The sequence below is a fragment of the Lissotriton helveticus genome, chromosome 1_1, assembly GCF_964261635.1.
Source record: "Lissotriton helveticus chromosome 1_1, aLisHel1.1, whole genome shotgun sequence".
NCBI classification, from domain to species: domain Eukaryota; kingdom Metazoa; phylum Chordata; class Amphibia; order Caudata; family Salamandridae; genus Lissotriton; species Lissotriton helveticus.
In genome coordinates, this window is record NC_136057.1 from 1,711,786,589 (window position 1) to 1,711,811,762 (window position 25,174).

Consider the following 25,174-nt stretch of genomic DNA (forward strand, 5'->3'; position numbering starts at 1 on the left):
GAGCGAGATATATAGGGGCTTATCGACAGTTTACCTAACTGGCGATTTCACTGGCGATTTCTTGTAGTGTATGTGCTTTTTAGGTCATTGCGCAAGCGCAAGCCCTAAAAAGCGCCTGCACAATGCCACCAGCCGCCTGCCTGCCTGCCTCGCATTACCACATCAAAGGCGGCCACGTCTCAGGCCCCTGCTGCTTCACACCCTCATGCCGCTCTCCCCGCTCAGCCCCCTCCCCTGCCCGCCGTGTCGCATTTCTCCTCCCCCCTCCCCACAGCAATGCCCTCCGTCTTGTTTAATACTCGGACGCTTTGTTGCTAAAACATTGCACATCGCTGCTGCTCCAACTGCCCTGTAAATACCTGTAATTCCTGGCTCACTCTGGCATTTCTGAGATTTTTTTCTTCCTCCTTATTATTTGCTTCATTCCCGTGTCTGTCTCTAGTTCATTGCCTCCACGCTCTCTCTCCATTTATAGCCCTCTCCCCCTCTATCTGCCTGTGTTTCCTTATGTGTCTCCTCGCCTTCTGAAGCCCATTTCTTTCATTAATATATTATTATTGTATCCTCTTTCCATTGTCAGGGAAATAACACAGGCTCCTGCTTTAATTTCTCAAACGACACAGTATAAAGAAATGTGTACTATCTGATTGCAACATCGGAAATAAAGCATTTTTGAAAGCTGGTCTTTTTCATCAGCCCTCTTCTTTTGCAGCATTCTGATGCAATCGGAAGCCACTGCATTAGTAAACTTCCCTTCCAGCACTCGTGGTGTGGCGACGTCATCACCGACAGTTTTCAAACGCCTCTTTTAGCTTTGGATTTACTGTCTGTGTTGTAGATGGCAAGAAATAAAAGGCAGTGAGTCACTTTCACGCACTTTGGCGCAATCACTAACTAGGTCACAACAGTCAGGTGACGGGATAAGCGAGGTACGTACTTCCATTTCAACGCGTCATATCTAGTGACGCTTTTTTATGTCCCTGAACTGTTGTATTCTAGTCTACTAATCCCAAAGAATTGCAACTGTATTTAGTTGCAGCAGGACCTTTCGGTTTCTTGGCGTCCCACTGACATGAATGGTGCCTGCTGTTCACAGCCCCTCATCTCCGTCATGCCCTTGTTGTGCATTCTTACATTTCACATGATTTACTTAATTTTGTTCAAATCTGTTTTTATTGTGAACACAGCGATAAGCCTACAACCCCTCATCGGGGCCGGCCGCGCAGAGAAAAATCAGTAATAGGAGTAGGTAACCAGGTGAGGTGGAATCCTTAACACAGCGCCCTGCCTACAACCCCCGGGGGGCCGGCCGCGTGGCTTAGGGGAGTAGAAAGCAAGAGGTGGCCATGTGCTGGCAATGTGTCATAGTACGGGGGAGGCGCGTATGAGAAGGAGAGCAGTGGTGTCACATTTTCAAAGGCCCAACAGGGACCAAACTGCCCCAAAGGGGGGTGGGAAGCCAGAGTGGCAAGGCAAGAAAAAAGAGTCGGAAGAGGGAGAGCAGGGGTGAGGTGGAGAGGGGCCAGGGAGGTGTACCTGCGGTCGCCTACAAGAGGCATAAGACGCAAACCAGCACTGGGGGAAGTGACTATGAGCCTAGTCTGCTTGGGTCGGCAGGGATGAGGGCGTCCTCAAACAATTGCAAAGCGCGGAGCCTGGGAGGCATGTGGCGGGCATAGCTGATGGAGCACAGGTGACGCACGAGGGGTTCCCACACTGCCTTGAATCGCACCCCCCTTGATTGTATCCGTGCCGTGAGCAGCTCCATGGTCAGGACCTGCCAGAGGCGCACGAACCAGGAAGCTATCGGCGGTGCCTCAGCCCGCTTCCAGTATAGAGCAATGAGTTGTTTGGCAGCGCCTAGCATGTGGAGGGTGAGGATCCAGTCGCTGCGCGTGAGTGCTTTAAGTGTGGGGGGTCGTATACCCAGCAGTAGTGTGCAAACCTCCTCAGGGAGGGGAAAACCCAACACCTCCTTAATGTGACTGAGGACCTCCTTCCAAAAGACAGCCAGGGCAGGGCACGACCACCAGATGTGTATGAAGTCGCCAGTCGCAGTGCCACATCTCCAGCACAGCGGTGAGGAGGCAGGGAACATTTTGCTGAGTCGCAGGGGGGTGTAGTACCATTGTGTTAACATCTTGTACGCGTTTTCCCTCTGCGGGATGCTGCGGTAGGATTTGGGGATGTCGTTCCAGAGCCTAGACCACTGAGATGGCGTGATTTCAGTGCCAGTTGCCGTCTGCCACTGCCTCTGGTAGGGATGCGCAGGCGGAGTGGAGGGATGCTGCAAGATGTTGTAAATTTGGGAGATGAGTCGTTTCAGTCCCCCGAGGGAGCGTGCCAACTTCTCAAATGGGGTGTGCGCCCTGGAAGCAGCCTGATACATGTCGTCTCCCGAGGTCCAGTGGCGCAGCTGTGCGTACTGTAAGCTGGCAGCCGAGGGGAGGTTGAACTCTTCTCTGCAGTCCAGCCACGATTTAGGCGACCCACCAAGAAAAAGATCTCCTGCAACCCTGCAGTCTCCTTGGGTCCAGCTCTCGAACACCCGGGTCTGAGCAGCAGGGGGAAAGTGCGGGTTGCCTGCAATGGGGGTGTGCGGAGAGGGGAACGTGGTCAGACCTTTGGACACTGCCACTCTGTCCCATACTTCAAGAACCGTCCTCGTGGGGACCGCCATGTATGCACTTCTGGAGCGCGCCACCCGCGGTAACCAAGGCAGGTCCCATATGGTGCGCCCCGTAACCACTCGGTCCATGTGGAACCAGTGCTTGTCGCTTTCGCGTGCACCCCATTCTATCACGAACCGGAGATGCGCCGCCCAATAGTAGTGGAGAAGATTCGGGCAGGCGAGGCCGCCCCTGTCCCTCGGCTCCATGAGGACTTTCTGTGAGAACCGGGGCCGTTTGCCTCCCCATATGAAAGACGTGAGGTCGCGTTGGAGGGTCTTGATGCAGTGAATCGGTATCGGGGTGGGGAGGCACTGGAAGACATATAGAATGCGGGGGAGGACCGACATCTTGACCGCGTTGAGCCGCCCCAACCAGGAAATCATCAGGGGTTTCCATTTCCGCAGGTCCGCCAGGACATCCTTTCGGCAAGCAGCCCAGTTCCTCGAGGACCACGAGTCGAGGTGGGGAGTGAGGTCCAGACCCAGGTATTTGATGTGGTCATCCGCCCAACGGTAGGGCGTGACCTCCCTCAGGAGGCAGACCTCCTCCTCGGGGATGGTGAGGTTAAGCGCCCAAGATTTGGTGTGGTTAATTTTAAGGCCGGACGCCCGCTCGAACAGTGTGAGGGCGTCGTGCACCGCTGGGAGGGAGACTCGAGGGTTCGTGAGAGTAAGGATCAGGTCGTCCGCAAACAGTGCTACTTTGTTAGCACGCCCCCCATGGGGGATGCCATGGATGTCAGGGGCACGCCTAATCAGCTCCGCCAGCGGTTCAACCGCCAGGGCGAACAGGAGCGGCGAGAGCGGGCATCCCTGCCTCGTACCCCTGTGGATCGAGAGCGGCGGTGTCAGTTGGCCGTTGACCCGGATTCTAGCCTGTGGTCCAATGTAAGGGGCCATGCACCTGGAGATCATGGTAGGGCCAAGACCTAGTTTCTCAAGGACCGCCCTCAGGAAGGTCCAGTCGACCCGGTCGAAGGCCTTTTCCGCGTCTAGCGAGAGGAGGCAGGCCGGGATTTTCCAATGGTGTACCTTTCCCACCAAGTGCGCCAACCTGCGAACATTATCGGCCCCCTGGCGGTCCCGTATAAAGCCCACCTGGTCCGGGTTCACCAGACCCGGCATATGCGGATCCAGCCGTTTGGCCAGGATCTTAGTGTAAATCTTAAGATCGGTGTTAAGGAGGGCGATGGGGCGGTAGGAAGCACACAGGTCGGGGTCCTTCCCAGGTTTGGGGATCAAGGCTATTTCCGCCATGCCCATATCGGGGGACGGGCCGGTGGCGTCAGAAAAGGAGCCGTAGAGGCGCAGCAGATGCGGGCGGAGCTGGGTCAGGAACAGGCGATAGAAGGCCAACGGCAGGCCATCCGGCCCCGGGGTTTTCCCCACGGGGAGGTCCCCTATAGCCTCTGTCACTTCCTCCTCCCGCAGGGGGTCCTCCAACGTGGCTGCACACGCCGGGGACAGCGGGGATCCTTCAAAGTTCGCGAGCACGGCCTCCCGTGCCTCCGCAGAGGTGGGCTCCTCGGCGTATAGAGAGGAGTAATAATCAACAAATGCAGCCTGTTTGGCCCTCTCAGAGGTGGCACGGGTGCCATCCTGCCGCTTGACATTAGCGATGTGGGCCCTAGCGGCGCGCGCCCGCAGTCTGCCTGCTAGTAGGCGACCTACTTTGTCCCCTCCCTCATAATACCGTTGCTTGAGCGCCAGCAGGGAGAATTCCGCCTTGTTAGTGCGCAGGGCGCGGAGTTGCCCCCTGAGATTGGCAAGGGCTCTCTTTGTCGTCCGAGTGGGGGCGTCCCGATCTCGGGCCTCCGCCAGCTTGATCTCACTGGCCAGGTCAGTTTCCAACTTGAACACCTCCTTCCTCCGCGCCACCGCCAAGGAGGTGATGTGGCCCCGAATGGTGGCCTTGAAGGCATCCCACACCGTGTGAAAGGGCAGGTCAGGGGTGTCATTAACGGTGAAATACGAGTCTATGGCGTCACGGATGCTGGCGACGTCATCTGGGTCTCGAAGGACTCTCGGCGGGAGCACCCACCTGCGTTCGCGAGTGGCACGAGCCTGGGGGTCCTGTAGTAACAGCTCCACGTGGGCGTGGTCCGACAGGGAGATGTCGGATATAGCAGCAGCTAAGGAGTCTCGGGCCAGTTCAAGGGAGGTAAACAGATAGTCGATACGGGAGTACATCCGGTGGGAATGCGAGTAGAAGGAGTAATCTCGGGACCCCGGGTTATGGTAGCGCCACACGTCCACGAGACCCAGGTCTGTAAGCTGCGTCCTGAGGGTAGAAGACATTGCTCCCGCGCCGTTAAAGGGGGCGCCCGCGCGGTCCAGCTCGGGGTCCCAGACAAGATTGAAGTCACCGCCCAGGATTGTATTAGCGTCGCCCGTTGGGAAGTGTTCCCGCAATAGTGTCTGGAGGTATTTGTCCTGCGACTGGTTGGGTGCATACACACATCCTAGAGTGAACTGTGCACAGCCTATCTGTACCGTGGTTCGGAGGAAGCGCCCGTCAGTGCTTTTAAAGGGTTTCACGGGTCCCCGCCTAATGCCAGCCCTACAGAGGATTGCCACCCCCGCTGTCTTGGTGTCAGAGGATGCCCAGAACTGTGTGGGGTATCTAGGGTGCGCCATGCGTTTGATGTCCCCTCTGAGGAGGTGTGTCTCCTGGAGGAGAACAATGTCGGGGGAGTGGTGCAGGAGGTAGCGCCATATCTGCCTTCGCTTGTTGGGAGAGTTGAGCCCCTTGACGTTAAGGGAAAGGACCTTCAAGGGTGTAGGGATGTTTGCTGTCATAGCGCTAAGGGGGGTTGGAGTCGCGCAAGTCCCGGCCTAGCAGACCTCCCCGCAAGCGGGACAACAGAAGCGTCAACTCGTCGCCAGCGCGGCAACCCCCGCAGGACCCACCATGCCACCCCTCCGCAAGCGCGGGGAAGGAACAGGAAGAGGGGGATGTGTAAGGGGGAAGTAGGAAGAGAGGAGAGAAAGAAAGAAGAAAAGGCGCAGAGGGGGAAAAGAACCAAAACAGGCCAACGGGCCCAGTGTACAGTGTCCCAGGTACCGGACATCCTCTACCCGAGGGTTTGGACGAACTCAGGAATGTCACTTCCTACGGGACAAAGGGAGGGAGCGGAGATCTGGAAAAGTAGTGTGCAAACAAGTCGTCTCAGAGCCCGTCTACCCCGCTGCCTCGAGGTAGTTCGGGGGGTGCGTCGGGCCGCGGGGTCCATTCGGCCCGGTCAGGCGCCCACAGGGCGCTGGAGCTCGACGATGTGGGGCTCGGCCTGGAAGAGGCGAAGAGTGTTGTCCATTTCTAGAGCAGTGGGATCAGGCCATCGTGATTGAAGAGGGCAAGGCCAAGCGCCCAGCTGGCAAGCGCGCGCCCAGGGTAGCATGAGATACAACAGCAGCGATCAGCGGCCATCCGGCGTTGAGGGGCGATCCCCACCCTCCGAGCCAGAAGCGAGGAGTTGAGAGGCCTGCCCCTCGCGGTCGCCCTCAAGGGAGCGGATGTGTGCGATGATGTCCTGTTTGGTCTGAGAAGCAGAGAGTGCGTCCACCGGAGGGGACCTTCGGCGGGGGCGCACAGTGGACCAATCTGGGCGCGGGGGGCCCTTCTCCGAGCGGGGGGGGGCGAGTCGGGCTGTGGTCCAGGGACTCCGGCATGCCTAGCAGGTGTGCCGCTTCTCGGTAGGACCGGAGAGCCCTACGCTTGCCCTCCCACTTGAAGATGAGAGCAAAAGGGTGGCCCCACTGGTAGGAGACGTTGAGGGTCCGGAGCCTCTCGGTGATCGGGCGGAAGACCTTTCTTCTGTGGAGTGTTGTGGGGGCCAAGTCTTGGTAGATCTGGATCCTGTGGCCTTCGTACCGCAGGTCTGGATTGTCCCTAGCTACCTTCAAAATGGCCTCCTTCTCAGTAAAGTAGTGGAGCCTAGTGACGATGTCGGGCAAGAGGCCCGCTTTTCCTCCCGCTCCAAAGACCCGGTGTGCACGGTCGAGGCGCGGCGGGGGGGCGTCCTCCTCGCCCCACACCGCTTGCAAGAGCAGGGCCACGTAGGCCATGGTATTAGTCCCCTCTTCTCCAAGTGGCACACCCCGTATGCGGAGGTTGTTGCGTCGTCCCCTGTTTTCCAGGTCCTCCTGCATGATCTGAAGCTGGATGTGTTGTTCCTCAAGGATCGCCACTCTCTGCCAGATCTGCTCCAGGTCTTCGGTGCGGGAGTCGACCGTTTTCTCCAGGCCGTCGACTCGATCGCCGAGGTCAGTGACTTCCCTGCGCATTTCTTTGACGCAGGTGTGGACCTCCGTTCTGAGGGATCCAATCTCCGTCTTCAGATCGGCCATGAAGGAGGTCATGAAGGCCTGCGTCACCGGTGGAGAGTCGGCTGGCGGCGGGGGCTTCCCCCCTGATGCCGATGAGGGGCCACCGGAAGATGGTGGGGAGCCCGCCTTGCCCCACATAGAAGCTACTGATGCCCCTCTGGTCGTCGTGGGCGGGGGTTCCAGCTTGGTCCCCTTGCCGCGAGTCATGATCCACTCGAGGCGGCACGGGGCAGTGGGGGGCAGGTTCGGCTTCCACGCACAGTCGCCGGGCCGAGGTGGGGGGTGCTTCGAGGGAGGACGCACTGGTGCCCTGTGGTGTAGCTGCCCGGGTCCCACGATCCAGGGCTCAAGGTCACGATGCAGGAGATGGCAATGCGTGCCGCTGCCCTCGCTGTCCGTAGCCGGGTCCGTCCTCTGACAAGGCGTGGGGCGCACTCAAGTTGAAGGAGTCCAGAATGCGGTGGGGCCGCCGGAGCGGGAGCAGCGACCGGGGAGGCAAGGTAGCGATGAGGCAGGAGAGACGTTAGGTGTGTGATGGCTACAGGTGTCCCACGGCAGATCGGGCCTGGGGCCCACAGGCGGGGGGCCTCCGAAGAGTCCTGGCTAGGCGCAGTCCCCTTGTCCCACCAGGGTCAGGGCCTATTCCCAGAGCAGCGTCCAGCCAGCCCCTTCACAGCAGTCGAAGAGTGTCCAGGAGGGCCCCCCAGGCGTCCCAGCTCCCTAGCTGCGGGAAGCCCAGCGCCGGGAAAGGCAGAAGGCAAAGGCTCCCGGGGTCCCCGTGTGGTCGCGGCAGGTGCGCCCGGTCTGCGGCCCACCAGGCTTGGCGGGGCCGGGCCTTAGCAGGGAGGCGGCCAGAAGACTTGTCCAGAGGATATGGGGCTCACCAAGGCTCGGGGCCCGCTTGCACGCTGCCAGTGAGTCCAGGGCAGCCGGGGGCACTCCGGCAAGGATCGTCCGTGAGCGGGATCAGCCCTCCGCCGAGGGGGGAAGATGGCGGGTAGACCAACCGCCAAGCCCCGCAACCGCCGGACCCCCCGGGAAGGCAGCAGGGGGGGGGGGGGAGGAGGTCAGCGCGCTGCAGCTCACCGGGTGGGTCCAGCGACGGGCGATGGATCAAGGGCTCGTGGGCAGGGGCCGCCGGCAAGTCCTCGGGTCCGGGCCTGTTTTTCCCGCCGAAGCCGGGGGCTCGCGTAGGCTCGGCGTCCAGGCCGCCGCTGTGTGCTCCGCTCGTGGCAGCCCGGCTCCAACAGCTCCGGCGCGACTCCGCCGGCGACAGGCTGGTTCCGCTGGTGCAGGGAGTCCACGGGTGGGAGCAGGGGTGCTCCGGAGCCTCACCCGGGACGCAGTGTCGGGCCTCTCCCCGGGAGCCAGTCCAGGCGTGTCAGCAGTGGGTCCACAGCAAGATGGCGGCCAGCGGCCGACTGCGGGGGTCCCGGAGGCCGGTGCTGCAACCACTGAATGCCCCACAGCCGCCGCTCGCCGTCCAGGAAAGACACCAGCAGGGTCGTTGGCGCACGGGGGGACCCCAGGAGTGGATGTTCCCCCAAAACTACGCTGAAACAGGCCAATTAAAGCAGCGGGGCGACGGAGCTCAGGCGAGACACGTCCGCTCACATCGCTGTCTCGGCCACGCCCCCGATTTACTTAATTTTGTTTTTAACAGACCGCTCCGCCCCCAGGGCTTGGACATGCTGCAATGTTGAGCTCAATATCTCCCCACCCCGTCCTTGCATAAATGTGGCAGCCGGCGGCTGTTGTTTGGATCAGTATCCAGCGGGGCAGCTTATAACTCCCCCCGCATGTATTTGAAGGCAATGCAAAAGTTACACGAAAAAATATATAATTATGCGCTGCTTTAATTAAGACGTTCACTACTAATGTATTAACTGTAGCAGTGCATAGCTATAGTCTTACTTTATCCTAACTTTCACTGGGCGTAACAACATCGCAGATTTCAGGCTGCATAGGGCGCAGATGCAGCATTTGTAATGCAATAGGTCTCACATTTGCGAAAGTTTGAGCTATTGCCATTTGTAAATGACGATGCCTTTTATTTATACATTGTTTTTTAAAACTGATAAATAAAAGACATTGTCATTTACAATGCCAATAGCTTAAACTCTTGCAATTGCGAGACCTATTGCATTGTAAATGCTTGTTAAAATGACCGTCCATACTTATATTGGACACAGCCACAGGTGTTAATGTTGAGCTTCTCCTTTCGTCCCTTGTCCTAGAATTCTCCTCCCTACGAGCTGAGGTCTCACTCCTTACTAAAGCCCACTCCTCTGACCATTCACGCACATCTCCCCCCCCCACTCCTCCTCCAATAACTGCCCCCCTGGTAATGGTATCGTCGATTATTCTTCTCACAGTTCCCTCCTCCCTACAAACTGCTTGACCCCCCCCAAACCCATTGATCCTTCCATTTCACCCCAACCCCACTCGGCATCCGCGAGTTCTAGCTCTCATCAAGTTGCTTACCCAATTCCCATGCAGGTTAATCTTTCCACGAACCCCACCGTCTCCCCCTTCCCTCCTTGTCCACATATACCCCTTTTCCGCAGTCCACTATCCCTGTTCTCCTTGGAACGAGTTGACTCCCCTGTTACCCGACATCGCCTAGACCCCCACAACAACTAACCTCCATACTCCCTGATCCCCCTACTCAATACCCTGACCTCTCTCCACTTCACTGCATGTTGATTAACTGCCGATCTGCATCCTGCCACGCGACTGATATTGCAGAAACCATCCTGAGTGAAAACATAGATATTGCTTTCCTTAGGGAAACTTGGCTCAACCCCCACTCTACTCCTATCCTTCACCTGCTCATTCCTCCTGGATGTTCCATCATTAGGAAAGACAGAATAAAGCAAATTGGAGGTGGCCTTGCCCTAATTTTTTACAACTGAACTCACTCTCACACTAGTTCATTCCCAGGACCCTTCTACCTTTGAATACCTCTGCGTTGATCTTACCACTCCTGACTCCCCCACCATTCGTCTTCATACTATCTACCATCCCCCTGGCGATCCCATCCCCTTTACCGAAGAGCTTTCGGATCTCATCACTCAATCTCTGCTCACTTACTCTAACAATCTCTTTCTCGGCGACTATAACATCCATTGGAACAATAACGACGAACCGTCTGTCATCCTCCTTAAAGATATCATGGACATTACTGACCTGACACATATTTGCCAAGCCCCGACGCACTCGAAAGGCGCCACCCTGGATGCTATTATAACTAGCAAGGATCTTGCCTCTCTCTCAATGATTCTTCCTGTTGACTGGTCAGATCATCACCTTATCCTCTTCACTTTGAACTGCTCCTTTACTATCCCCACCCCTATCGGCTCCCTACCCTTGAAACATACCCGCAATCTTCACCTTATCCCCCCTGGCGAGTTGGAATCTTCTATCAAAACCTGCTTACTCCACCCCCCCCCCTTCTCACAGCACCATTGCTTGACCAAATGGCCCCTATCAAACTTAAACATAAAAAAAATATACCCCCTAAATCCTGGTTTAACTCTGACATCAATAATGAAAGACGGGCCCTCAGACAATCTGACCGCACATGGAGGAATCATCCCTCCCCTAATAACCTGATTCTCCTCAGAAATGCCAGAGCCAAATACAAGAAACACATTTTCACTGAAAAAGCCTCCTTCCTCCGTTCACAACTTGACCAGGCCAAAAACCGTCCCAGAGAACTCTTCAGCATCGTTAAAAAACAAACTTCCTCTGGCCCCCCTAAAATACTTGACACTGTTGAAAGATGTGAAGAAATTGCCAGCTTCTTTGCGAACAAAGTCAACCTGATCGAACTATCCTTCTCTTCTCCTCCTCTCCCATACCAATCTACCCTTAGCCAACACCTCCTTCCTAACACTCCTACTTCACCTCGCTCCTCTGCCCCTTCATGCCACGACCTCTCTCTACCCCTCCCGACTCCATCCCATCCCAAACCTATCCCTACTGACACCCTTACCAAAAATAATGCCTCCTGGAACGAATTTTGTCCAGTATCTGAATCAATTGTCCTCAACATTATCTCAAAACTTAAACCTTCGTCTGACACCAAGGATCCTCTTCCTGCCCAGCTGGTTCAGGAACTCAAACACATCATTGCACCCATCTGGACCAAGATCATCAATTCCTCCCTTACCACCGACTGTGTCCCAGCATCTTTTCAACTTGGTCAAATCTCCCCCATCCTCAAAAACCCCACAGCTGACCCTAATGACTTGAACAATCTACGCCCTATCTCTAATCTTCCCTTCCTCTCCAAAGCACTTGAAAAATGTGTTCTCTCCCAGTAAGACAAACAAATCACTTCATTCAATCTCCTTGACTTTTTCCAATCTGGTTTCAGAAAAGGATGCAGCACAGAAACCGCCATGCTCAATATCACAGATGATATCCATCGCTCTCTTGACAAAGGCGAATCCTCCCTCCTTATCCTCCTTGACCTCTTTGCTGCATTTGATACTGTCCACCATCAGACCCTTCTTAACACTCTCAAAGACCGTTTTGGGCTTGAGGGCACTGTTCACCAATGGTTCACCTCTTACCTCCAACATAGATCCCAACAAATCAAACTCAGTCACTGCCTTTCCAAACCACAACCTGTCTCACTTGGAGTCCCACAAGGCTCTATCCTTTCCCCTACCCTCTTTAATCTATTCATGGAACCACTCACCCTTATTCTCAAACAAGCTAATATAAACTACCACCTCTATGCTGACGACACTCAACTTTATTACAATATCAAAACCCACCATGACATTCTTCTCCTCAATGATACCTTGAACAAAGTCCAAGCATGGTTCCATCTTAATCATCTCAAACTGAATCCCCAAAAAACTGAAATCATCCTTTTCACTCCCAAATAGTTCCCTGCCTATTCAACTCTGGATCAATGATATAAAAGCACTCAACTGCACCCTCTCCTCATCTAACTCTGTCAAATCCTTGGGCATCAGCATTGACAAAAATCTCACCCTCATCCCTCACATTAAAAATGCTGCAAAAGGCGCTCTCTTCTCCCTTCTCCACCTTAAAAAAATCAAACCTTTCATTCCAGCTGATGACTTCAAAATTGTTGTCCAGTCGTTTGTACTTTCCAGAATTGACTACGGCAATGCCACCCTTGTAGGCACCCCAAAAGTCCATCTTGCCCCAATTAAATCTGTCCTCAACCTGGCCGCCAGACTTATCTCTGATTGTAAACGATTTGATCACATTTCTCCTATCCTCAAAAACCTTAACTGGCTCCCAATCGAAGGTAGATCTACCTTCAAGATGGCTTGTATCACTCACAAAGCCCTTCACCAAAACACCCCCTCTTACCTCTCGGACAAACTACAAAAAGCTGGTTGCTCCAGGTCCTTGAGAAGCACCAATGCCCTTGTCCTCATCCCCCCGAAACTCAAATGTAAAAAGACTCAATCATGTGCCTTCTCTGGTAATGCCCCTACGATTTGGAACTCTCTCCCCAATGACCTGTGCTGCAACCCATCCTTCCCTCTCTTCAAAAAAAGACTCAAGGTACTTCTTCTCAACAAATATTGGGGTACCAAACATCTCTATAATGATGCAGTCCCCTGTTTCTCTATTCACATCAACCCACCCCCTCTCTCACCTTCCTCTTCTCCCCCCTCTCCCTCTACCCCTCTCTCTCCTATCGTTAATCCGCTTCCCCTTCCCCCTCACTCATACCTAATTACTTTCTTTCCATAAACTCCCTGGTCTAACTAATGACAGTTTTTCCCATTGCGAGCTATTACTCACTGTGTAATTGGTTTTATTTACATCATGATGTTTATCTGTCTGTAAAGCGCTCTGATACTCCTGGGTCCAGTAGCGCTATATAAAACTTTTGAAATAAATAAAATTCATAAATACTCTTGCAGAGTGTTTCCAGAGATATTCTAAGCATGCTCCTGTTCCAAAGTAGTAACTCTGGACCTATGTTTGATTTAAGAAAGAAATTCTTAATGACCCACAATGGGACATTTTGAAGCATATGTAGGCGTTGGAAGCTTGATCTTTTAATAGGGATGCTCTACCCAAACATGATTATAGGAGCCTCCTCCAATGTTGTCCATCTTCACTGATATGAATGTTATTCCTTGGCTGGAAAGGGTACTGTACTTGCTCTCCTGTAGCGTCCCCTCTCCAAAGAACAAGTCATACAGGGGAAAAATGAGAGTGAATAATGGCATTGTTTGGTTGGTGAACCATTAATTGCACACAAGTTCCTGTATTAATAAGACATTTGATTTAGGGTAGTTGACCAGTATGATTTGGGTTGGTTGAACGATTGTAGCAAGTGTAGTAGTGATGATGTCTGTTTTTCTCCTTTCTTGCTCAGTATCTTTCCAGGAACCCCACGGGCAGCATTCGAAGGGAGCACTTCAGCTTCAGCCCACGGATGCCTGTTGGAGACTTTTATGAAGAGTGCAGTTCTGCAGATGTGAGTGCACTTAAATTAAGTTTTTGGCCCTAGAGAGACAAGCAGTTGCACAGCTGTTGCACAGTACTGTTGGAGGAGGGCGACATCTACATCAGTTGGCATTAATTTTCAGACCAGACCATATCTGTTCGAGGCATGTGGGCTGCTAAATTCATATCTTAGCATTAGATCGCCGCCTAGTGTTGGGTCCGGATGATCGCACATTGTTGTCCTGGAAGAGTCTTCGAAGTATCCTGAGATAGGTGGCTCCTCCCCTGGACTACAGTGCGCATGGGCATCGGCTCCATCCCCAGATTGTTTTTTTCCGCCATTGGGTTCGGATGCGGTCCCGACTTCTCTTTGTCGGAACCGAGAAAAACTAACTTTTTCAGGCCAAAAGGCCTTGTATTTTCTAGCGTCGGTATTGTTCGCGCACGGTCTCGGGTTCTTCCAACTCTTGAAGTCGGATTCAACGGAGTCTACACTCTTCGGACATCGAGGCCTTCTCATCGCGACACGACTACAACTTTCCAGCATGGAGCGGAGTCCGTTTAAGTACTGTCCGCTCTGTGGGTCCAAGTACCCACATATAGACCTCCACCCGGTCTGTAACAAATGCCTTTCACCGGACCATGACGACGGCAAGTGCAAGGCTTGCGCTCAATTCCGGTCCAAAAAGACTCTCAAGCTCCGGCGCGCGGTGCGCCTGGAGGCCAGACAAGCGGCCCCGGATCCAGAAAACATCTTCGGCGACCAAGAAGAAGATGAACAGGGTCATCATCTCCAAATCTCCCCACCCGAAACGGAGGTCGAGGCGGATCCGGTGGACGACGACGGAGTCGCGGGTCAAGACCTTCAATACGTCGACGAGGTAGGGGACGTCGAAGAGATTTATGGGGCCGCGGCGGATAGCTCTGGGGACGAGCTATGCCCCGAAGGTTTCGAAGATCAAGATCGGGTCACGGGATCGCCAAGTGGCCTTACCCAAGACCCCGTGCCGCAAGCCACGGCCCCGCCATCAGGCCCGGCCACGGACGTACTTGCTGGGCAGGCCGGATCGAAACCGAAACCTGCGGTGTCGACTACACCTAAAATGGCCGACCCGAAAACGAAACCGAAACTTATGGACTCGAGCGTCCCTAAAATGGCGGCCGGCCCACAGAAACCTACTGCACCCGCTGCCGCATCGGCTCCGTCGGGCTCCGGTCCGCAGAAGGCGAAGAAGTCGGTCGATTCCGCTGGAACGAAATCGGCGCAGGAGGAGGGATCCTCTAAAAAGGGTGGTCGGCACGGATCAACCGCTGCGACACCGTCTAAGCACGCCAAGGCCAGCAGCGTAGTGGATACGGAACCGACTCAAGCGCACGGATCGACGGCTGGCACGTCTGCGCATCGATCCAAGGACTCTGGGTCGGCGTCAACGGCATCGGCGTCCAAACCTCAGAAGGGCCACCATCACGTCGGATCCGAGGGGAAGGTCAAGACGTCCTCGTCAGCGCCAAAAGCCACTGTGGATGAAGCGTCTCTCATCGCCGCTTCGCTGCAGAGAATCAGGGAAAAGGCCGCTGCTACGTCGGCTCCGTTACCGTCGCCTCAGACGCCGAAGGATGCTCCGGCCAAGCCTAAAAGCAAGCTTCTCTTCCTTCTGCCGCCGAAAGAGGCTCCGAAGGCTTTTTCTACAAAATCGACGCCAAAGAAGGCGGATTCTTCTACGGCAGGGGTACCTTCAAGTCGAGAACTCGAATCAGAGGACGATTCTGAGCACTTCATCGACGCCAACACAGGCAAATTGACAATATACAAAAGAAGGATCACATCAGAGCCTCTAGACTCCTATGTTATCCCACTAAAGAAGAAAAGAGTTCCTCTGGACGCTTCTAACCTCATAGAGCCTATCCAGCCTCCTCCAAGAAGAAGCCCTACTCCCTCACCAGAACATTCTGATGGTGAGGGTTATGATGAGGAGGACCAATACACCTTCCCCGTAAATGAACCAGATGCACATACAGATGCATATGATGACATTGGTGACCAAGGCACCCAAGGTGTGGGGCAAGACCCACAGCCTTTCAGTGCACGTGCATCCCCAACAGAGGATTCTGCAGGTTTTCATGCACTCATCGAGAGGGCAGCTGCTAATCATGATGTAGACATGCATGCTGACCCAGTGGAAGAGGACTTTCTCTTCGACACTTTTTCAGTCTCTGAAAGAACTGTGAAAACGCTGCGTATGCTCAAGGGAGTCCTCAAGCATGCAGCTGACATCTTTAAAGAACCTACCAGGGCGAGAGTGGTCAATCCACGTATCTAAAAGAAGTACAGGCCAGCACCTGCAGACCCTGCATACATTCGGGGACAGTTGCCTCTGGACTCTCTTGTGGTCGCAAATGCCAGAAAACGGGCCAACTCCCAGACAACGGGTGAAGCTCCTCCCCCTGACAAGGAGTCCAAAGTGCTGGAGGCAGGGGGCAAGAGAGTGGCGGCACAGGCTGCCAACTTTTGGCGTATTTCAAATACACAAGCACTCTTAGCACGTTACGATAGGGCGCATTACGACACCCTAGAGCAAATAGTACAACACCTGCCTCCACAGTTTCAAGAGGGCACCAAACTGCTTATAGAGGAAGGTAAACTGATCTCCAACGCAGCCATCAAGTGTGCACTTGACGCCGCAGAAGGTTGAGTGCGCTACAGGAGTGTAGGCGCATCCCTGTGTTGGGCACACTTATATGGAGCTGTGTGTGGTGAGACAACACAGTGTGTTTCCAAACAATTGTAGTCAATAAAGTATCAAAGTTGAACGTTACAGGTAAACGTTTAATCCAAATTTGTCATGTGCAATAAACCATATTATATTCAAATGGATTTGCAGACCATCAGTTCATATCGTTTGAAACTGTACATAGCTCCGATGCATTTCGGACAATCTTTGTCCTTTCTCAAGGAGCTCTAAAACAAAAAGGATATATGACCATATCAATATCATGGAAAGTTAAAGAAACAAAAAATATACAATACATTTCGATATAACAAAGTTAATGTAACGGTTGTTAGGCATGCATTAAATTGTGGTGCAAATGGAGTGATGAAATCAAACGGGGATGACTAAAGAGACATAGGTGAGGGAGACTGAAAGAGCGTAAGGCCAACGGCAATGGCACAGGTAAAACAGTTCAATGAGACCCAGTATCACGGGTTAAAAGCGGGAACACAATAATTCAGGAAATGCTCAAGAGGTGGTGTGAGAGCGGGTGCAAGGTGATTCAAAGGTTCACGAGCTGCAAAAAAGCAGCTCAATAAGCTAGCGGTCCCGTAATGGTGTACCGCTCGCTCGGATTTTAAAGAAATGATGTGGTGCGCTCAAAGGGCGGTTGGCGGGCAAAGGTAATCAAGCTTACCGGGGTAGTCTCATCGACGGAACCTATGATGGAGGTCTGTGAAGGTGAAACTCCGCCGAATGAATGCGGAGTTTTGAAAAAAGACTGTGGAAATGAAAAACGGACTAGGTGAAGTGTAAGTTAGTCTGGTTGCAGCGTAACGGGGGTGGCCATCTTAGAAGGGAGATTGGAAAAAAAGGGCATTAGAAAAAGGTGAGGAAAACATAGTGTCAATCGCAACAGCGAAACAGTATTACAATGCATCAATGAATGCCCAAAGGCGGCATTATAAATAGCAGCTTAGCTCAGTCCGGTCATTAAGACCAAAAGGTTTCTGTGTTTGTAGCCTGTACATCCAGGCTGTCTCTCTCTGTAGCAACGTTTTGTTGTTGTCTCTGCCTTCTTTTGGTTGAACAATCTCAAGGACCAGATATTTGAGTTGAGATATGTTGTGGTTCGCTTCATTGAAGTGAAGCGCAATGTTAGATTTGGAATTCTCGGTCCTGATATTCGACTTGTGTTCGTTCAGTCTTGTTTTAATCTTCCTACTTGTCTTTCCCACATATGTTTTTCCGCATGGGCACTTGAGGAGATAGATTAGATTTGAAGAATCGCACGTGGCGTCAACATTCAACTTGATATCAAACCCTCTCATTGGGTGGCAGATCGTGTTACCTTTAATTACATTATTGCAGTTGCTGCAATGGTAGCATGGTCGAGTTCCAGTGAAGGTGGTGGATCCCTTTATGGCAAGAGGTTTTGAAAGGATTTCCTTGAAGTTCATGGGCCTGGTGTAGGCGAAGATCGGGGGATCATGGAATAAATCACCGAAATCCGGTTCCGATGATAAGATGCGCCAGTGTTTTTTGATGATCTGTTTATATTGGTTGCTTGAGGTCGAATACCTTGAAACCAATACCATTCGATGGCTTTCCGTCTTAGGTTTGCTGGCTAAAGCATCTGTTCTTGAGATGTTAGATGCACGGTCCATTGCGTCTTTAAGAATGGTTTCCGGATATCCTCTTCGTTGGAATCTAGATGCCATCTCAGTGATTTGATTCCTTCTAATGATCGGGTCAGAAACTATCCTGGTTACTCTCAGCATCTGGCTGTAAGGTAAATGTTGTTTGAGGGAATCTCGATGAAAACTGCTGTACAGTAACGCATTGTTGCGGTCTGTAGATTTCCTATACAGATCCGTCTGTATGCCTTGTGGGGTTATTTGGATGAGCACGTCCAAGAAAGCAATTTCTTGGAGGTCAATGTTCCAAGTAAAGTCTATACGATCGTCCTTGGTGTTGAGGTCCCTTAAGGCCCGTTCTAAACTTTCTTGGGGGCCTTTCCAAATGAAAAGTAGATCGTCGATGTACCGTGTATAAAGTTTGAGATTGTCCATCCATGTTCTGTTCTGGTATATGTAGTTATGTTCGAAGTTACCCATATATAGGTTCGCGTAGGTAGGGGCCGCACAATTGCCCATAGCCATTCCGGACATTTGTAAATACCAGGTTTGGTCGTGTTCAAAGTAACTATGGTATAGTGTGTATATCATCAGTTCTAAGATGAAAGGTTTCAAAGGGTCGTTGATTCCTGACGTGAGCAAGGCTTGTTCCACCGCGTTGATACCTCCTTCATGCGGAATGGAGGTATATAAGCTTCTTACATCTGCAGTGCAGAGTATCAGTTTCTCATTCTCAACAAAGTTCAATGTTGAAAGTTTATTGAGTAGTTGTGTAGTGTCCTTAATGTAACTGGGTAATGACTGAACCATTGGTTGTAGGTATCGATCTATGAATTTACCTGTAGGCTCATGAATTGATCCTCTAGTTGAAACAATTGGGCGGAATGGTGGATCCAACAAGTTTTTGTGTATCTTCGGGAGCATAGTTATTGAAGGGCTCCGTGGATGTTCCGTAATCAGGTATTTCTTCGTTCTTTCTTCGATAATTCCATCCGTTGCGGCTTTATTAACAATGGACACTAATTCCTGTTTGTATTCTTGCGTGGGATTACCGTCTAAAGGCAAATAAACGTCCCTATCCATGACATGTTCCATGGTTCTTTGTCTGTAGAGTTTCATGTTGAGAATAACAAGGGCGCCTCCTTTGTCGGCCTTCACACATTTTATCGCCGGATTTTTAGCAATATTTCTGAGAGTATCCATGTCTTTCGTCGTGATGTTCTTATGAGTCTTTTTACGGAAGTTGATTCTGGAAATATCCTGTTTCACTAAAGTTTCGAACATGTCAATACTTTTGTGACTAACTGGTGGTATGTAGGTACTAGAGGGACGTAAACCCAGAAGTTCATCAGGTTTTGGATTAGTGGCTGGCTCTAAAACTTTTTCGAAGAAATGTTTGAGACGAAGTTTCCTTGTGAGTTTGAACGTGCTGACGTCCAATTCAAGGAGGTTAGTGTTGCTGGTGGGAACAAAAGTCATGCCTTTTTGAAGGATCTTAATTTCGTGTTCGGTCAGGATGGTGTTCGAGATGTTAATTACTAGCGGTGCTTCCTGGTTTTCTTGTTGGGCTTCTGAGGTTGTTGGATTTCTCCGTTGTCTTTTTCCAGCCCTCTTTCCCCGTCGGGGTCTGCGGTTTTGTCTGTACCTTCTCCTAAAAAAGACTCAGTGGAGGTTGAGTCGATGTTTTGAGCTGTAGGTGTTTCTCTAGATGCTTGAGCAGACGTAGTTGGCCCTGCGGGTGTCCTCCTTGGGGGTCTGTTGGTGTTGTCACTCCCTGAGGATGAAGTGTCTGTGTTGGGATTAAAGGGTTTGTTTCTCCGACGTTGCGCATAAACGTCGGCCCATGTATACACCTCCCCTAGCTTGTAGTCCAGGGTATCCCGTCGAAATTTTCGTATCTTCCTTTCATTGATTTCTCTTGTGTGTCTGTCCAGTTGAGCGGAAATGTCTTCTAGGGTGGCTTTTAGTTCTTCGGGGGTGCTCAGCTCTTTTAGTTCACTTTCAAGAGTTGTGATTTCCTGGGTAAGATCAGTGAGTATGCCGGATAGTTCCTCCACAATTAACAAGATTAAGTCGAGGCTGCACTTGTTCAGGATGGCGTTCCATCTCTCAATAAATTGTTTGGAATTCTTACAGAGTGAAGGTTTCAATGCTATCCGAAGGCCACGGGGAATGCGGAGTACCTTATGATATTTTATCAAGGTGTTGGCGTGTAACTTCTGGTTAATTTGGCGTCTTGATAGATAAAGCAGTTGCTTGATGCATTGTTCCTTTGTTTTGCTAGTCGCAGTTTGTGTTAGGTCATCGCTAATCAAAGCGTATATCCTCTCTGTGGCGTCTGTGTCGAAAGCTAATGTTTCAGCTCGAGCTTCAGTGGATTTGGATATCTCTTCGTACTGCATGTTGTTAGATGCGTGCTGCCTGCCCCTTGAACAGAAGAGGAAAGTATACCAGAGGTGATGGGCGTGGCGCGCGGCTGATTTCTCAAAGTTTTTTATGAGAAGGTTAAACAAGGTATCTAGGTGAAGGTGCTCCTACAGGCGACGTAACTGTTCAAAGTGCGTCAAAGTGGTTGAAGGTTGAGTGCGCTACAGGAGTGTAGGCGCATCCCTGTGTTGGGCACACTTATATGGAGCTGTGTGTGGTGAGACAACACAGTGTGTTTCCAAACAATTGTAGTCAATAAAGTATCAAAGAAATGCATCGGAGCTATGTACAGTTTCAAACGATATGAACTGATGGTCTGCAAATCCATTTGAATATAATATGGTTTATTGCACATGACAAATTTGGATTAAACGTTCAACTTTGATACTTTATTGACTACAATTGTTTGGAAACACACTGTGTTGTCTCACCACACACAGCTCCATATAAGTGTGCCCAACACAGGGATGCGCCTACACTCCTGTAGCGCACTCAACCTTCAACCACTTTGACGCACTTTGAACAGTTACGTCGCCTGTAGGAGCACCTTCACCTAGATACCTTGTTTAACCTTCTCATAAAAAACTTTGAGAAATCAGCCGCGCGCCACGCCCATCACCTCTGGTATACTTTCCTCTTCTGTTCAAGGGGCAGGCAGCACGCATCTAACAACATGCAGTACGAAGAGATATCCAAATCCACTGAAGCTCGAGCTGAAACATTAGCTTTCGACACAGAGAGGATATACGCTTTGATTAGCGATGACCTAACACAAACTGCGAGTAGCAAAACAAAGGAACAATGCATCAAGCAACTGCTTTATCTATCAAGACGCCAAATTAACCAGAAGTTACACGCCAACACCTTGATAAAATATCATAAGGTACTCCGCCTTCCCCGTGGCCTTCGGATAGCATTGAAACCTTCACTCTGTAAGAATTCCAAACAATTTATTGAGAGATGGAACGTCATCCTGAACAAGTGCAGCCTCGACTTAATCTTGTTAATTGTGGAGGAACTATCCGGCATACTCACTGATCTTACCCAGGAAATCACAACTCTTGAAAGTGAACTAAAAGAGCTGAGCACCCCCGAAGAACTAAAAGCCACCCTAGAAGACATTTCCGCTCAACTGGACAGACACACAAGAGAAATCAATGAAAGGAAGATACGAAAATTTCGACGGGATACCCTGGACTACAAGCTAGGGGAGGTGTATACATGGGCCGACGTTTATGCGCAACGTCGGAGAAACAAACCCTTTAATCCCAACACAGACACTTCATCCTCAGGGAGTGACAACACCAACAGACCCCCAAGGAGGACACCCGCAGGGCCAACTACGTCTGCTCAAGCATCTAGAGAAACACCTACAGCTCAAAACATCGACTCAACCTCCACTGAGTCTTTTTTAGGAGAAGGTACAGACAAAACCGCAGACCCCGACGGGGAAAGAGGGCTGGAAAAAGACAACGGAGAAATCCAACAACCTCAGAAGCCCAACAAGAAAACCAGGAAGCACCGCTAGTAATTAACATCTCGAACACCATCCTGACCGAACACGAAATTAAGATCCTTCAAAAAGGCATGACTTTTGTTCCCACCAGCAACACTAACCTCCTTGAATTGGACGTCAGCACGTTCAAACTCACAAGGAAACTTCGTCTCAAACATTTCTTCGAAAAAGTTTTAGAGCCAGCCACTAATCCAAAACCTGATGAACTTCTGGGTTTACGTCCCTCTAGTACCTACATACCACCAGTTAGTCACAAAAGTATTGACATGTTCGAAACTTTAGTGAAACAGGATATTTCCAGAATCAACTTCCGTAAAAAGACTCATAAGAACATCACGACGAAAGACATGGATACTCTCAGAAATATTGCTAAAAATCCGGCGATAAAATGTGTGAAGGCCGACAAAGGAGGCGCCCTTGTTATTCTCAACATGGAACTCTACAGACAAAGAACCATGGAACATGTCATGGATAGGGACGTTTATTTGCCTTTAGACGGTAATCCCACGCAAGAATACAAACAGGAATTAGTGTCCATTGTTAATAAAGCCGCAACGGATGGAATTATCGAAGAAAGAACGAAGAAATACCTGATTACGGAACATCCACGGAGCCCTTCAATAACTATGCTCCCGAAGATACACAAAAACTTGTTGGATCCACCATTCCGCCCAATTGTTTCAACTAGAGGATCAATTCATGAGCCTACAGGTAAATTCATAGATCGATACCTACAACCAATGGTTCAGTCATTACCCAGTTACATTAAGGACACTACACAACTACTCAATAAACTTTCAACATTGAACTTTGTTGAGAATGAGAAACTGATACTCTGCACTGCAGATGTAAGAAGCTTATATACCTCCATTCCGCATGAAGGAGGTATCAACGCGGTGGAACAAGCCTTGCTCACGTCAGGAATCAACGACCCTTTGAAACCTTTCATCTTAGAACTGATGATATACACACTATACCATAGTTACTTTGAACACGACCAAACCTGGTATTTACAAATGTCCGGAATGGCTATGGGCAATTGTGCGGCCCCTACCTACGCGAACCTATATATGGGTAACTTCGAACATAACTACATATACCAGAACAGAACATGGATGGACAATCTCAAACTTTATACACGGTACATCGACGATCTACTTTTCATTTGGAAAGGCCCCCAAGAAAGTTTAGAACGGGCCTTAAGGGACCTCAACACCAAGGACGATCGTATAGACTTTACTTGGAACATTGACCTCCAAGAAATTGCTTTCTTGGACGTGCTCATCCAAATAACCCCACAAGGCATACAGACGGATCTGTATAGGAAATCTACAGACCGCAACAATGCGTTACTGTACAGCAGTTTTCATCGAGATTCCCTCAAACAACATTTACCTTACAGCCAGATGCTGAGAGTAACCAGGATAGTTTCTGACCCGATCATTAGAAGGAATCAAATCACTGAGATGGCATCTAGATTCCAACGAAGAGGATATCCGGAAACCATTCTTAAAGACGCAATGGACCGTGCATCTAACATCTCAAGAACAGATGCTTTAGCCAGCAAACCTAAGACGGAAAGCCATCGAATGGTATTGGTTTCAAGGTATTCGACCTCAAGCAACCAATATAAACAGATCATCAAAAAACACTGGCGCATCTTATCATCGGAACCGGATTTCGGTGATTTATTCCATGATCCCCCGATCTTCGCCTACACCAGGCCCATGAACTTCAAGGAAATCCTTTCAAAACCTCTTGCCATAAAGGGATCCACCACCTTCACTGGAACTCGACCATGCTACCATTGCAGCAACTGCAATAATGTAATTAAAGGTAACACGATCTGCCACCCAATGAGAGGGTTTGATATCAAGTTGAATGTTGACGCCACGTGCGATTCTTCAAATCTAATCTATCTCCTCAAGTGCCCATGCGGAAAAACATATGTGGGAAAGACAAGTAGGAAGATTAAAACAAGACTGAACGAACACAAGTCGAATATCAGGACCAAGAATTCCAAATCTAACATTGCACTTCACTTCAATGAAGCGAACCACAACATATCTCAACTCAAATATCTGGTCCTTGAGATTGTTCAACCAAAAGAAGGCAGAGACAACAACAAAACGTTGCTACAGAGAGAGACAGCCTGGATGTACAGGCTACAAACACAGAAACCTTTTGGTCTTAATGACCGGACTGAGCTAAGCTGCTATTTATAATGCCGCCTTTGGGCATTCATTGATGCATTGTAATACTGTTTCGCTGTTGCGATTGACACTATGTTTTCCTCACCTTTTTCTAATGCCCTTTTTTTCCAATCTCCCTTCTAAGATGGCCACCCCCGTTACGCTGCAACCAGACTAACTTACACTTCACCTAGTCCGTTTTTCATTTCCACAGTCTTTTTTCAAAACTCTGCATTCATTCGGCGGAGTTTCACCTTCACAGACCTCCATCATAGGTTCCGTCGATGAGACTACCCCGGTAAGCTTGATTACCTTTGCCCGCCAACCGCCCTTTGAGCGCACCACATCATTTCTTTAAAATCCGAGCGAGCGGTACACCATTACGGGACCGCTAGCTTATTGAGCTGCTTTTTTGCAGCTCGTGAACCTTTGAATCACCTTGCACCCGCTCTCACACCACCTCTTGAGCATTTCCTGAATTATTGTGTCCCCGCTTTTAACCCATGATACTGGGTCTCATTGAACTGTTTTACCTGTGCCATTGCCGTTGGCCTTACGCTCTTTCAGTCTCCCTCACCTATGTCTCTTTAGTCATCCCCGTTTGATTTCATCACTCCATTTGCACCACAATTTAATGCATGCCTAACAACCGTTACATTAACTTTGTTATATCGAAATGTATTGTATATTTTTTGTTTCTTTAACTTTCCATGATATTGATATGGTCATATATCCTTTTTGTTTTAGAGCTCCTTGAGAAAGGACAAAGATTGTCCGAAATGCATCGGAGCTATGTACAGTTTCAAACGATATGAACTGATGGTCTGCAAATCCATTTGAATATAATATGGTTTATTGCACATGACAAATTTGGATTAACCGTTTACCTGTAACGTTCAACTTTGATACTTTATTGACTACAATTGTTTGGAAACACACTGTGTTGTCTCACCACACACAGCTCCATATAAGTGTGCCCAACACAGGGATGCGCCTACACTCCTGTAGCGCACTCAACCTTCAACCACTTTGACGCACTTTGAACAGTTACGTCGCCTGTAGGAGCACCTTCACCTAGATACCTTGTTTAACCTTCTCATAAAAAACTTTGAGAAATCAGCCGCGCGCCACGCCCATCACCTCTGGTATACTTGACGCCGCAGACACAGCAGCTAGGGCTATCAACACTAGCGTCATGCTGAGACGACAAGCTTGGCTCCGCATATCTGGGTTTAAACCCG

General features: G+C 50.5%; 1 protein-coding gene across 11 annotated transcripts in view; it reads left to right on the top strand.

Annotated features, from left to right (window-relative positions):
- BAZ2A (bromodomain adjacent to zinc finger domain 2A) overlaps window positions 1-25,174 on the top strand; it is a 1,342,005-nt gene that overhangs the window by 359,236 nt on the left and 957,595 nt on the right. For all 11 annotated transcript variants that reach the window (XM_078689111.1, XM_078689116.1, XM_078689113.1 and 8 more), the window contains one exon: window positions 13,380-13,481. In XM_078689111.1, the coding sequence (XP_078545237.1) occupies window positions 13,380-13,481 (102 nt within the window). The remainder of the gene's footprint in view (window positions 1-13,379; window positions 13,482-25,174) is intronic.